The sequence below is a fragment of the Lagenorhynchus albirostris genome, chromosome 2, assembly GCF_949774975.1.
Source record: "Lagenorhynchus albirostris chromosome 2, mLagAlb1.1, whole genome shotgun sequence".
Lineage (NCBI taxonomy): Eukaryota > Metazoa > Chordata > Mammalia > Artiodactyla > Delphinidae > Lagenorhynchus > Lagenorhynchus albirostris.
The window spans coordinates 164694419-164709722 of record NC_083096.1 but is presented as its reverse complement, the minus strand read 5'-3'; the positions used below and the strand labels follow the sequence as shown (position 1 = coordinate 164709722).

General features: G+C 40.8%; 1 protein-coding gene across 1 annotated transcript in view; it reads left to right on the top strand.

The window, feature by feature from the left end:
• Positions 1-11062, top strand: part of FAM76A (family with sequence similarity 76 member A) — a 26215-nt gene extending 15153 nt beyond the window's left edge. The window contains exons 6-8 of the mRNA XM_060140880.1: positions 5368-5503; positions 8147-8248; positions 8778-11062. Of these exons, the coding sequence (XP_059996863.1) occupies positions 5368-5503; positions 8147-8248; positions 8778-8864 (325 nt within the window). The 3' untranslated portion in view covers positions 8865-11062. The remainder of the gene's footprint in view (positions 1-5367; positions 5504-8146; positions 8249-8777) is intronic.
• Positions 11063-15304: the final 4242 nt, after the last annotated feature.

Below are 15304 nucleotides of genomic sequence, written 5' to 3'. Positions count from 1 at the left end.
CATTCAATTCCACTTGTTTACATTTCTGTCTTTTAAAAGTTCATATACAAGGTAAATTACATTTTTCCTTTTCTTTTTACTTTTTGTGTTTTTTTCCCTTGCTTTTCCTTCACTTAGAAAACATTCTGACAAGACTTTTTTTTAACAGTCCTTTTTTTAATGTCATGCAAACCAAAAATTTTTTCCTGAGTATCCATTTTGAATTCAGTTCTGTAGTAAATGTTACCAGTTTTGTTTCCTAACTATCTATTGTGACTGCCTCCCAGTTTTTAATTAATCACAATCCACTTTGCTTGTCCCACTCTTAAAATATCCATATACTTTTTATTTTATTACAGTATAGTTGCTTTACAATGTTGTATTAGTTTCTGCTGTACAGCAGAGTGAATCAGCCACACATAATATACATATACTTTTAAATTTATGCTTTTATTCTTTCATTTTTATCCCTTCATGTCTTCTGCAGGTTGCTCTCTAACAGTTTTCCATTGACCTTTCTATACTACCATATTCTCCTCTCTTTTTTTTTTTTTGGCCGTGCTACACGGCATTTGGGATCTTAGTTCCCCAACCAGGGATCAAACCCGCGCCCCCTGCAGTGGAAGTGTGGAGTCGTAACCACTGGACCATCAGGGAAGTCCTCTTTTTTATTTTTTAAATATCGAGGAATATTTGATTATTTTTTCTCGTCTTTTTCTTTTTTTTTTTTTTTGCGGTACGCGGGCCTCTCACTGTCGTGGCCTCTCCCGTTGCGGAGCACAGGCTCCGGACGCGCAGGCTCAGCGGCCATGGCTCACGGGCCTAGCCGCTCCGTGGCATGTGGGATCTTCCTGCACCGGGGCACGAACCCGTGTTCCCTGCATCGGACTCTCAACCACTGCACCACCAGGGAAGCCCTCTTCTTTTTCTTTATTCATTAGCCTTCCATATCATAGAGAACCCATTACTTTAGGGTTTTTTTTTAAAAAATAAAACCATTTTTCTCATGGTTTTATACTTATAAAATGCCTTAGTCTTTTTATTTTTTAGTATCCTATAAAATTCACAGCCTCCATCTCAATATTTTATAGTTTGTCAAAATTGTAACAAAAACTCTTCAATTTGAAGAAAATCAGAGTTCATTTCTACCTTTCTTCCCTGAGAAATGCACTTTTTGATCATATTTGTTTATTGTTCTATGGGCAGTAAAAGCAGTGGGTGACCTCCAGGCACACCTTGTGGTTTATTGTTTCTAAAGGACATTCTTTTCCTTTCTTTATAGTTTTATTTTATTCTCCCTCTGAAATATGCCTGAAAGATTAGACTTACTCTGTGTGGCCTTTGAGGACAGACCCAGGACTAATGGATGGGACTGATAGGGAGGCAGGTTTTGGCTCAACCTGAGGAAAGATGTTCTCTTAAGCTTTTGGAAAAGACAAGAAGCTTCCTGGAGAAATAGTGAGTTCCCTGTCTTTGGAGGTATTTAGAAAGAGACTGGATTTGATTTTCTGCCTTGGTAACCTAGCCATCTTTTTTCATTTTGATACCCAGCAGTTCTTATTAATCAGGAGTTACAGAGTTAGAGAGGTCAGGACCTAACACAAGAAAGACACAACTAGTTTTGTCAACGATTTATTGGTATAGGAAGACTCCTCCCTCAAGAAGCAGGTAGAGCCAAAGCAATCTTGAGAATGAAGAACAAAGTTGGAGGTGTCATGCTTTCTGATTTCAAACTGTACTACAAATCTGCAGTAATCAAAACAGTATGGGATTGGCACAAAAACAGACACATGGACTGATGGAACAGAATAGAGAGCCCAGAAATAAACCCACACTTATATGAGCAATTGATCTACAACAAAAGAGGCAAGAATATACAGTGGGGAAAAGACAGCCTTTTCACTAAATAGTGTTGGGAAAATTAGACAGCTACATGCAGAAGAATCAAACTGGACTACTTTCTCACACTACTTACAAAAATAACTCAAAATAGATTAAAGACTTAAATGTAAGACCTGAAAGCATTAAACTCCTAGAAGAAAACATTGACAGTATGCTCTTTGACATTGGTCTTAGCAATGTTTTTTGGATATGTATCCTCAGGCAAGGGAAACAAAAGCAAAAGTAAGCAAATAGGACTACCTCAGACTAAAAAGCTTTTGCACAATGAAGGAAACTATCCATAAGATGAAAAGGCAACCCACTGAATGGGAGAAGATATTTGCAAACGATAAGGGGTTAATATCCAAAATGTACAAAAAAATCATATATCTCAACATCAAAAAAGCAAACAGTTCTATTTAAAAATGGGCAGAGGGGACTTCCCTGGTGGCGCACTGGTTAAGAATCAGCCTGGCAATGCAGGGGACGTGGGTTCAAGCCCTGGTCTAGGAAGATCCCACATGCCGTGGAGCAACTAAGCCCGTGCACAACTACTGAACCTGCACTCTAGAGCCCGCGAGCCACAACTACTGAGCCCATGTGCCACAACTACTGAAGCCCGCCCGCCACAGAGCCTGTGCTCCACAACAAGAAAAGCCACCGCAATGAGAAGCCCACGCACCACAACTAAGAGTAGCCCCCGCTTGACACAACTAGAGAAAGCCCGCACGCAGCAACGAAGACCCAATGCAGCCATAAATAAATGAAGTTTATCAAAAAAAATAAAATGGGCCGAGGACCTGAATAGATGTTTTTCCAAAGAAGACATACAGATGGCCTACAGTCACATGAAAAAATGTTCAACATCACTAATCATCAGGGAAATGCAAATCAAAACCACAATGAGATACCACCTCACACCTGTCAGAATGGCTATCAAAAAGACAACAAACAACAAGCGTTGATGAGGATGTGGAGAAAATAGAACCTTGTGCACTGTTGGTGGGATTGTAAGTTGGTGTAGCCACTAGTATGGAGGTTCCTCAAAGAATTAAAAATAGTACTGCCGTATGATCCAGCGATTTCACTTCTAAGTATTTATCCAAGGAAAACAAAAATACTAATTCAAAAAGATAGGGCTTCCCTGGTGGCGCAGTGGTTGAGAGTCCGCCTGCCGATGCAGGGGACACAGGTTCGTGCCCCAGTCTGGGAAGATCCCACATGCCGCGGAGTGGCTGGGCCCGTGAGCCATGGCTGCTGAGCCTGTGCGTCCGGAGCCTGTGCTCCGCAACGGGAGAGGCCACAACAGTGAGAGGCCTGCGTACCACAAAACAAAAACAAAACCAAAAACAACAAAAAGATATATAGACCCCAATGTTCATTGTAGCGTTAGTTACAATAGCCAAGATAATGAAAGCAACCTAAGTGACCATTAATAGACAAATGGATAAAGAAGCTATGTATACACACACACACACACACACACACACACACACACAGTGGAATATTACTCATCCATAAAAAATGAAATCTTGCTGTTTGCAGCAACATGGATGGATCTAGAGGGTATTATGCTAAATGAAATAAGTTGGAGAAAGACCAGTACTGCATGATCTCACATATATGTGAATCTGAAAAACAAACAAAGCAAAATAAAAACATGCTCATAGGTACAGAGAACAAACAGGTAGTTGTCAGAAGGGTGGGGGTAGGGGATGGGCAAAATAGGTTGAAGGAGATTAAGAGGTATAGACCTCCAGTTATATAATCAGTAAGTCATGGAGATGTAATATACAGCATAAAGAATATGGTCAATAATATAATAATGTTATATGGGGACAGATGTTTACTAGACTTCCGGTGATCATGATATATGCAAATGTCAAATCATTATGTATGAAACTAACATTATATTGTACGTCAACTATATTTCAGTTTAAAAAAAGAAGAAGCAGGTAGAGCAGGGTATTAGGAGCTGTGAGGACAAGAAGAAGTTATTTATACTAGCCCATTACTCTATTTCATTTGTTGCTCTGCTTATGGGTTTACCTAGATTCTGTTGGGTTGAGGGAAGACAGTCCCTTGGTGAGCATGAAAACCGGTGGAGACAATGATGGGTCCTTTCAATATTTTCTCCTGCATGCCTTGTTTTATTATTTTACATTTACTTTTTGTTACCCAGTAATTCTGAATGTTTATCAGTTAGAAAAGCAGTGATCCATTCTTCCTCTGACATTCTTCTCATATGCTTCGTGTAGACAGAGGGGGAATATTCTTATCAATGGAGTGTGTCTTCCCATTCTAGCCATAGAAATGTTTGACTTGGTAACTATGAGGAAGTTTGTCCAGTGGTTCACCTTGTTATTTGGAGTTTCTACCTGTGTAGAGAATTATTAGTTATTAGATGTTGTTTAAGATGTAGGAAAGAACCAACAGCAGGGGGTCTCTAGAGTAGTTGCTATATTGATATAGGGAGTTGGGAATCAGTATTGCAGTATCTGTTAGGAGAAACAGGTTTGTGTTTTACTTTAAAGGTTGCCCTGGGAAAAGTAAAGAGCTTCCTTTGGGAAGTCTGTAGAGAAGGGCAGGATTTGACTCTCTTGGCCGTGATTCCTTAACTTGTTTGGGTCTAAGACACCTCTGACCAGCCTTAGAAAGCTATGGATCCTCACCCTAGAAACCATCCATTGTATGTATACATAGAATTGTACATACAATTTCAGAGCTTTACAGATTCCCTGAACGTGTCCTGGTTACTCTAAAAGGATGGAGTTCACCTGGCACTTTGACAGAGTGTAGTGCTCAGAGACTATTACTGGGAGGAATCTGTTGAAAACCCCAGGTTGTGGTGTGGCTTTGCAGTTTGCCACCTCTTTGTTCTTTTCCTAACTAAATATTGCAGAATTCTTGATATTGGAAGTGACAATGAATAGGCCAGTTGTAGTGGGGGAAGTTGGCTTCTTTCCTATTAATTTCATCTTCTTTCTATCACTTTTTAAAAAAGACTGACTGCTCCTGGGGCAGAACACAGCAGCTGCACCACATCGTGGGCTTTGGAGCAGAAAACAAAGAGTCAAAAACTCTATGGGTAGCTTTAAAGAAAAACGCATGAACTTACAATTGATAATTTATCCAGATTCTAGGGAAATTATCTAATCACAAAAAAATTATGACTCTCACCCATAAATAATCGGAGATCTTCAGTGAACCTGGAACAGAATATCCTTGGCTGTTGTGAGAAGGCATTTATTTTAGTCCTGAATGTGAGCAAAGATGCTGCAGGAATGCTGTGGGTTGTGGCTTTGGTTGGTATAATTATCTGATGGCTACCTTACCTGTGCAGTTTAGCAAATACTCTCAAGTCAGGTGTGTATTTTGCTTGATGCTGGGAATTCACGTAGTTGCTCCTGCTCTTGCACTTGCAGTCAAGTGGCCTACGATGTGTACTCAGGTAGAAAAAAGTTTATCAATCCAACTGATTTTCTCCCCCTCCATTTTTCCACTCAGCTTTTCCCCAGACCTGGCTCTGGACTCACCAGGCACTGACCACTTTGTCATCATTGCCCAACTGAAGGAAGAAGTAGCCACTCTAAAGAAGATGCTGCATCAAAAGGATCAAATGATTTTAGAGAAAGAGAAGAAGGTACTGTTTAGTTAGTGCTTCCCAGGTCAGAATGAGACAGGCGGGTAAGATATGTGGTGCAGGGCATGATGCTGTTTTTTTGGTTTTGTTTTTTATAAATTTATTTATTTATCTTTGGCTGCGTTGGGTCTTCGTTGCTGTGCACGGGCTTTCTCTAGTTGCGGTGAGCGGGGGCTACTCTTTGTTGCGGTACATGGGCTTCTCATTGCAGTGGCTTCTCTCCTGTTGTGCGGTTTCTCTCTTGCACCTGGGCTTCAGTAGTTGTGGCATATGGACTCAGTAGTTGTGGCTCGCAGGCTCTAGAACGCAGGCTCTCAGTATTTGTGGCGCATGGGCTTAGTTGCTCCGTGGCATGTGGGATCTTCCCGGACCAGGGCTTGAACCTGTGTCCCCTGCATTGGCAGGCGGATTCTTAACCACTGTGCCACCAGGGAAGTCCCAAAAGTTGATTTTTCTTTCTTGTATTTGGAGGAAGCTTCCACTTCTAAGGGAGGACCGATGTTGACCAAGCTTACAGAGATGATGTGTAAAACTATAATGTCTGCCTCTTAATTCACAACCATAATGTCTGCCTCTTAATATAACAGAGTACTACTCTTTTCAGCATAAGCTGTCTAGGAAGCTTGTAATCAGAGGGTGCTGAATGAGCACGGAGTTGAGACAAGAGGAAGTAGGTACATAATTGGAATTTTTAGTGCTCTCAGGCTAGGAGAACCTGATGCCTCCATCTCTATTATTGGGATGGCTGTGTCCAGGGGACAGTAATACTCAAAATATGTGGGCCAGGTCTCTCTCCTCCCTGGACAGTGTTCAGGTAGGCTTTCCTCTGTAACTGCATCACTTTGTTTCTATTGCTGATAACTCCCTTCCTGAGTGACCTACTCTTTGAGCTCATTAATATCTTCAGTAAAGCCTTATTCTGGTCTAAGAGCCATCTCCCTCTCTTTCGGGGAATTTTTTATGTCCTTGTTCTGATTCATATCTATTGTTTCTTATTTTCAGATTGTTAGAGAATATCTCATTTTTGCCTTAATATTTTAATAACAATAAAAATAATAGCTAACTTTTTTGGAGGCTTACTGTGTGCCTGACCCCATTCTAAGTGCTTATATATATTAACTCATTTATCCCCATAACAACACTTTGAGGTAGGAATTATTATTATCATCATTTCATAGATAAACAGTACCTTCTGTATTTTTCCCCTTAGGGTTCCAGTCCCTTCCTCTAGCTCTGTTTTCTTCCGGAGGCTGTTATGTTGTTTTGCACTGTGTTCGGAATGCTATGATTCATTCTGAATGGCTAACAAAGACATTTATAATGTTAAAATCTTTACGTGCATTCTTTGCATCTGATTTCTACCTCATCTTACAGATGAGGAAGTGGACCCAAGAGGATTAACTGACCAAATTAAATGTCCGAATCACACAGCTGATAAATGACAGAACAAAGGAATGAACCCAAATCTTCCTGACCCTACTGTGCTGTGTTTCTACTCTGCCAGTAAGGTGGAGATTCATGGGAAGAGACCAATATTCTTTAATTTACTACATGACTGTCAGATGAAAGCAGACCCAAGTATATTTTCTTCATGAACTAGATCAGAATGACACATAAAAGGATTTTTGCAAAATAGAGACAAAATGAACACTTGTTTCTAGTGCTTTGCAATTGCGGGATCTTAGTTCCCTCACCAGGGATTGAACCTGGACCAGGGCAGTGAAAGCGCTGAGTCCTAACCACTGGACCGCCAGGGAATTCCCAAGGTTAGGGTTTTAGAAAGAGCAAAAACAAGTAGTAGATTATTTCCCATAACTTTCAGGATCAAGGTCACACTCTTGGGTTGGAACACAGGCTCTTCCACATCATGCCTGCCTATCAGTAGCCTCATCTCCTGACACTCTCATCAGTCATTTGAACACGCTCTCAATTATCTCGCACTCTGCCTGTGCCCATACTGTTCCCTTTGCTCGGATGGCCTTTTCCTTACCTCATCTGCCAGTTGCTGCTTGTACCTCAAAACTCAGCTCACACATCACTTCTCTGATTTAGATACCTCTTCTCTGTGTTCCTTGAATAGCATAGTCAATAGAAGGCCTGGAGTTTGAATTCTAGCTCTGCTACTTGCTAACATGTATGATCTTGGCCACTTTACTTAACCTTTCCTAAGGCTTTGATGTTCCCATCTATAAAATGGGAAGAATAACATTACTGTCCCACAGGGTTGTCATAGGATTGAATGAAATAATATAATCAAACAGTTTGCCCGGAACAAGGTAAAAATTCAGTAAATGGCAGCAGCTGTTATTCTCATGGCTTCTCTCAAACTGTCAGTCATATTTGTTATAATCACTGATTTATTTGGAGGTATTTGAAAGATTATTGCATATATTAAATACATGAAATATCTAAAACCTTCTAGTAAGTGGTTAAGTATCAAACATGCTATTTCAGGATTTTGTGTAATTTTCAGGAAATCATTAGAAAGAATAGGATACACAGTTCCCTGGCTTTGATTTAGGTATGAATCTTTAGGAGAGCCCTGGATTTCATTAATTTGGGGGACCATTTAGCACTCTGGTACCAAAACATTTCTCATTGCACAGAGATTTCTTCTGGTCACTCTGCCTTTTTTTCCCTCAGATCACAGAGCTGAAGGCTGATTTTCAATACCAAGAATCTCAGATGAGAGCCAAAATGAACCAGATGGAGAAAACCCACAAAGAAGTTACAGAACAATTGCAGGTGACTCTTCCTATTTAATATGGTAACTCTGGTTTATTTAGCTGATGGTATTTTAAGTGATCATCTCTTAGATTTCTTTTTTCTCAGAGAATTGACAAATCACATTAATCCACCTTATAGATGTCTTTTAATATTTTCTCTTGGATGTGTTCTGATCTTTTTCTCTCAAAAACAGTGGAATTAATAAATGTATTCTTTGATTTTTGGGTAAACCAGATGTGATTCCAGATGTCTGAATTGTAAATTCTGTTTATCCAGCACATTAAGGCACTCCACGGTTCGTTTGTGTTGCATAAAGCATCCTTTTGTAATAGTGGATCCCAGGAGATTGAAGTACACTGATTAATCTCCAGCAAATACTTTCTTCCCTCTGAACCAAACCCTAGAGCTTTCTGTTGTTTTCTGCCTCTAGAATTTGTTCACCTCTTCCTGACCTCTGCATTGTCTCCCTTAGCATCTGCATGAAAAACATAGACTATCCTGCTAAAACGTCTTGTGTGCACTGATTTTTTTTTTTTTTTTTTTAAAGGCCAAAAACCGAGAGCTCCTGAAGCAGGCAGCTGCCTTGTCCAAGAGCAAGAAGTCAGAGAAGTCAGGAGCTATAACCTCTCCATGAGAGACCACAAGGACGCTCCTGGCAATAGCAATGGATTCCTGGGTTAGGGTGGCAACGTAGCTGTTCTCTGGGAATTGCAAGCTTTCTTAAGAAATCTCTATTTTACTATAGTTATCCTTCTTTGTGCGATTGCAGTGGGGCTGAGTGGAAACACCTGGTTTGTGCTATATTATGACTGCATGCTTGAATGTTTGGGGTTTCAGGCTCTCTCTCTCTCTCCCACTCTCTCTCACTCTCCCTCACTCCCCTCTCTACCCCCAACCCTCCTCTCAGTACTACTGTCTCTCTGTCTGTCTCTATTTTGTTACTTTTTTATGTGTGTGTGGTGTTCACTGCTCAGTGTTATGTGCAGAATGGTTTGGTTTTTTTTGTTTGGTCCATCATGGCATCCTGCCGTACCCATGAGCAAATAGTTGGCATTAATTACATATCACTGCCACCCTCTGAACTTTGAAAACTGCCACCTTAAGACTTGGTACAGTGGAAGAGAATTTTTCTCTCCAGTAAACCTTTTGCTTCAGGGTATACTCTTGGGTTTTTTTCCAGGTGTATTATGTACTTTGTACTATGTATAGCCAGAGTTTTATTTATTTTTTAAAAAAAGAAACTTTTTCTTGATAAAGGAGTAATGGTAGCCTAGCGTGTTCTTCTTGTAAAAGTGATGCCTCTTAAAAAAAAGTCCTACTCTCTAGCGTTTAGTTAAAGAATCAGATCTTTTCTTTCTTGTTACCTTGGAGTCTTAAAAACTGATTGCTAAGGTGAAACAATTCAATATATAAGTATGGAGTTAAGTGCCTTTTGGAGGATTTCTTGGAAGACCATGTAAGAAGATACTTAAGGGAGGTAGCAAAGATTTGGGCAGTCTGTCTTTCTAAGTAAAGGCAGAAAGAAGGGTTGTCCAGGTTGTACTGGACACTTCTCTCCCCCACCCCTTTCTTGATTGTTTTACGTGACTGATTTTAAATTCTCACACTGCCACCTCTTTTTTAAAAAATGCCCTTTACTTATATCAGTTGTCATACTGGGCCATTTTCAGGTAACTTTTTTTTTACATGATTAAAAATGGGATAATATTCAGACTACAGAGCATTTTGGAGGTTAGTATGAGCTGCTCAAGTATGGACTGTAAGTCCTGGGAGAATGATATCACTGTACCTTTTCCCCACTCCTCCTCACCCACCCCAGCCTGTACACTCCCTGCCTTTAATGGAAATGTGTTGAAAACAGCTGCTTCTCAAAAGCAGCTTGGCCACAGCCTGAACTGTGTCCTGTTTTCCCTTCTTGACCCAATAGGCACATGGATTCTCTTTTCCAGGTGAGAGGATAGATTTGCATTTCTAGCTGTACTCTCAGGTCCTCTAGATGATGTTTGTGAAAGGAACTAGAGATGTGTAGTGTGCCATGAAATAGTAAAACCAGCTACCTTGGAATCATTGATGCAGGGGGTGGTACTAGAGTTAGAGGTAATCATAAGGGCAGATGACATTTGTACCTCAGTCTACCAAAAGTGTAGCAGTAAGTTTAACTTGCTAGGCATTTCCTAGGAGCGAATGCTTCTAATCTGTGAGCATTCTCACAAGTGGAGCCATGTACATAATTGGACAGAGATGTGGCAATGAGTGGCTTCCTTCTGGTAAGAGGAACAATGGACCATGTTACTTATCTATCACTCTAGTAGAGGATGTAATTTTCCCTTCTAAGCAAGGGAAATGGCGTGCTAAACAGTTTTGTAACTTTTTGAATGAGAAACTTTTAGGTAAAGATAAACTGTCAGATAATATTTTCAGCTGCATTTACATTGACTATGGGGAAAATATTGTGAAAAAAGTTACAGTCATTTTTTTTTTTAATTTTAAAGACTTGAGAAATTCTGTTACGTGAAGTGACAATGTAAAAACACATTTAGTTTTATACTAAATCTTTTTTTAAGGTCTTGGCATTTAATATAAAGCAAATCCACACATTTTCTAACTTTCCACAAGTTCCAAAAAGGGAAGGAAGAAACCTCAGTCTTGAAATTTTGGTTTTTAAAAATCATGACACTGTTTTACCGTGAAATTGAGTAGCTAACTTTTGGTAACACCTTTTGTTTATTTGTATGTTTGTAATAATGGACCTTTTAAAACACAGGAATGTTTTGGTTTGTACAGACTTTGAAAAATGTGTGTTAATAAAAATTCATATTGACTTAAGTATAATTGTTTTTTTTTTCATTTCTTGCTGGTTCACCAATAGACATATCCCATAATCCCCTTCAACCTAGAAAAGAGTCAGTTTGTCTTGCTTGTAGAATTTAAACAATTAAAAACCTAACAGTGCTAATAGGGAGTTTTGTGTCCATAAAATCATTCTCTTTCTTCTTTGAGTTTATTTATTCAGTTTAAGTGCTTGCTTTGTTATAAGCACTGGTAGGCAATGAGGATACAGCAGTGAAGACAATTGACAAAGTTACTCTCCTCATGAGGCTCCCATTTAATGGAATATTGGACTACACCATTGTTCCTTGATTTTATATTTACCATTATTACTCAAAATTAATACGGGATGAATCTTTATAAGGTATGAGTGAAAGGTTTTTGAGATGTCATCTCAAGGAGAGGAATGTATTGGTTTGAAACATTGGTGCTAGTAGGTTTCTAAATAACAGGTGCCTTTCAGACATTATCACTGTCACATCCTGGTCATTCTGTTCTATAGGTGCAATGACAACTTACTTTCTCTAAATAAAGATAGTTTTATAGGTGCCATGGTCTGAATGTTTATTGCCCCTCTCCTCTCCGCCAGATTCATATGTTGAGATCCTAACGCCTAGAGATGGTAGTGTTAGGAGGTGAGGACTTTAGGAGGGGCTTAGGTTCTGCCCTCGTGAATGGGATTAGTGCCCTCATAAAGGATGCTCCAAATAAATCCCTTGCCCCTTCTACCATATGCCAGCTATGAATCTGGAAGAGGGCCCTCATTAGAATGCTGACCCCTTGATCTTGAACCTCCCAGCTGCCAGAAATGTGAAAAATAAATTTCTGTTGTTTATAAGCTACCCAGTCTGTGATACGTTGTTATAGCAGCCCAAACAGACTACAACAGTAGGTTATGTTTATGACCGCATTTATTGTGTGAATTACCTTAATTTACCCATTTACACAGCCGTATAAACGGCTGTAGGGGAAGCATATAGTATAAACAGAGAAAGGTATCATCTAGTTCTTCAGGAAGTTCTTCAACCACTCTAACTAACCTTAAAAGCAACTTAGCAGGATTTTGGTTGCATCCTTTTCAGTTTAAGACCGTATGTTACCTGCAGTATAGCTATCTTCAGCTAACGGTCAGTTCGAGGATTTGGGGGGAGGGGCCGTTTTCGGGAAGGTCCAAACTGTCAGGACCTACAGAGTGTTGTGGTTATTATTCCTGCATAACAAATCACCCCCAAATTTAGGTGTTTTGTTTTTGTTTTGTTTTTTGGCTGTGCCGGGGGCTTGCGGGATCTTAGCTCCCTGACCAAGGCAGTGAAAGCACTGAGTCCTAACCACTGGACCGCCAGGGAACTCCCCAAAATTTAGTGTTTGAAAACAACCATTTTAATATGCCCACAAACTCTGTTGATCAAGAATGGACAGGGCACTGTGGGGACGACTGGTCTTTGTTCTTTAATGTCTGGGTCCTCAGCTGGGAAGATTCAAAAGCTGAAGGAGACTTATTGGAACTGAAATCATCTCTCTGAAGGCTCTGCTTACTTGTGTATTTAGTGCCTGGACTGAGATGACAAAGTCTAGTAATGCTGACTGAAGCACCTATGTAGGGCCCCTCCATATATACCTTGCCTTCTCCAGCATGATGGGCTCAAGGTAATCAGACTTCTTCCATGGTGGATCAAGACTCCAAGCACAAGTGAACAAATCTGAAGCTGTGTTTCATCATCTGACCTGTCCTCAGAAGTCACATTACCTCACTTCTGCAGCATTTTATTGGTCAAAGCAGTCAGGAGTCCATCCAGACTCAAGGGGAGGGGACATAGATCCCTTCTCTTGATGAGAAGGTGACAAAGTAGAAGAGCATGTGGGATGGAAGCTACTGTGGAGGCTATTTTAAAAAATATAATCTGGCAGACTTCCCTGGTGGCGCAGTGGTTAAGAATGCGCCTGCCAATGCAGGGCACACGGGTTCGAGCCCTGGTCCGGGAAGATCCCACATGCCGCGGAGCAACTAAGCCCGTGTGCCACAACTACTGAGCCTGCTCTCTAGAGCCCGAGAGCCACAACTACTGAGCCCATGTTCCACAACTACTGAAGCCCGTGTGCCTAGAGCCTGAGCTCCGGAACAAGAGAAGCCACCACAATGAGAAGGCCACGCACCACAGCGAAGAGAAGCCCCTGCTCGCCGCAACTAGAGAAAGCCTGCGAGCAGCAGCGAAGACCCAACAACGAAGACCCAACGCAGCCAAAAATAAATAAATTTATTTAAAATATATATATATATAAAATCTGCCGCATAGAGAATGGATTTTGGAAACAAACCGAATTTAAGAGAACAAGGCACAAGGCAGAAGCTGCAATGACTCTCATGGCCTATCTTTGGATGTCACACTGCATCATTTCTGTAATACCCTATTGGTTACAGAGGACAAATTACACTGGACTTCCCTGGTGGCATGGTGGTTAAGAATCCACCTGCCAATGAAGGGCACACGGGTTCGAGTCCTGGTCTGGGAAGATCCCACAAGCCATGGGGCAACTAAGCCCATGCGCCACAACTACTGAGCCTACATGCCCCAACTACTGAAGCCTGTGCGCCTAGAGCCTGTGCTCCGCAGCAAGAGAAGCCACCACAATGAGAAGCCCGCACACTGCAACAAAGAGTAACACCCGCTCGCTGCAACTAGAGAAAGCCTGCACACAGCAACAAAGACCCAACGCAACCAAAAATAAGTAAATAAATTTTTTAAAAAATTACTGACACTATTCAATGTGGAATGGGACTACCCATGTGCATTCATATCAGGAGGCGGAACCACTGGGGTCCATCTTGGAGACTGGCTACCACATTGACCTTTGACCAATAAGATTGATTAACAACTATGTGAATCTCTGGATTTTGAAGGCAGGAATGACAGTTGGCATTTGGGGGAAAGGAGTTCATATTTCTTAGTTATGACTGGAGTCAAATAACCACTTTGCCTGCCAGTGCTTGTCAGGCTGTCACTGAAGCAGATTATCAACTCTACTTGAAAAGTGAGACTGTGTCAGGCTGTGGTTAGCTCTAAAGTCAGACTGCCTGTGTGTGAGTTCTATCTCTACTTAGGGTTGTTGTGAGGATTAAATAATGTATGTAGAAGTCTCTAAAACAGTGCTTGGCACATAGTAGGCACTCGATTTTTCAAGCTATTATTATCACAGAATCTACATTTTCTGTTTCTTGAGAGAGAAAACAGTGACAAAATAGAGTGAACATATATGTTCACTTTTTTAAAATTTATTTTATTTATTTTTACTTTTTTGGCTGCATTGGGTCTTCGTTGCAGCGCACGGGCCTTCTCCAGTTGCGGCAAGCGGGGGCTACTCTTCGTTGCAGTGCGCAGTCTTCTCATTGCGGCGGCTTCTCTTGTCGCGGAGCATGGGCTCTAGGTGCGCGGGCTCAGTAGTTGTGGCTCACGGGCCTAGCTCCATGGCATGTGGGATCCTCTCAGACCAGGGCTTGAACCCGTGTCCCCTGCATTGGCAGGCGGACTCCCAACCACTGCGCCACCAGGGAAGCCCTGTTCACTTGTTTTTTGTTTCCAAAGTTACTTTATCTCCAGATCACTTTATCCCCAGATTCACGCAAGACACAACTTTTATATCTTTTTTTCAACTCCACATTACCCACCTCATGCGTGCCACTTCATTACACTGATCCTTAGAGTGCCATTTTTCTTTACGTTTAATAAGATATAACTTGCATATGGTAAAATTTATCCTTCTCAGTGTATAGATCAAAAAGATTTTGATGGATGTATGCAGTCGTGTAGTCACCACAATCAAGACATGGAACATTTCCATCAGCACAAAAACTTCCCTTGTGCCCCTTGGCAGTCAGTTCCCTCCCCCAGCTCCAGCCCCTGGCAACCATTAATCTGATTTCTATCCTTATAGCCTTGCCTCTTCCAGAGTGTCATATAAATGGAATCAAACAGTATGTAGACTTTCATGTCTGACTTCTTTCATTTAGCATATGCGTTTGAGATTCATCCACGTTGTTTCACGTCTCAGTAGATTTATTCCGTGTTTCAGTAGTTTGTTCCTTCTTATAGCTGAAAAGTTTTCCATTGATAGATGTACCACAATTTGTTTATCTATTCAGCAGCTGACGGATATTTGAGTTATTTCTAATTTTTGGTTACTATGAATAAAGCTAACACATTTGCATATACATCTTTATATGAACATGTGCTTTCATTTCTCTTGGGT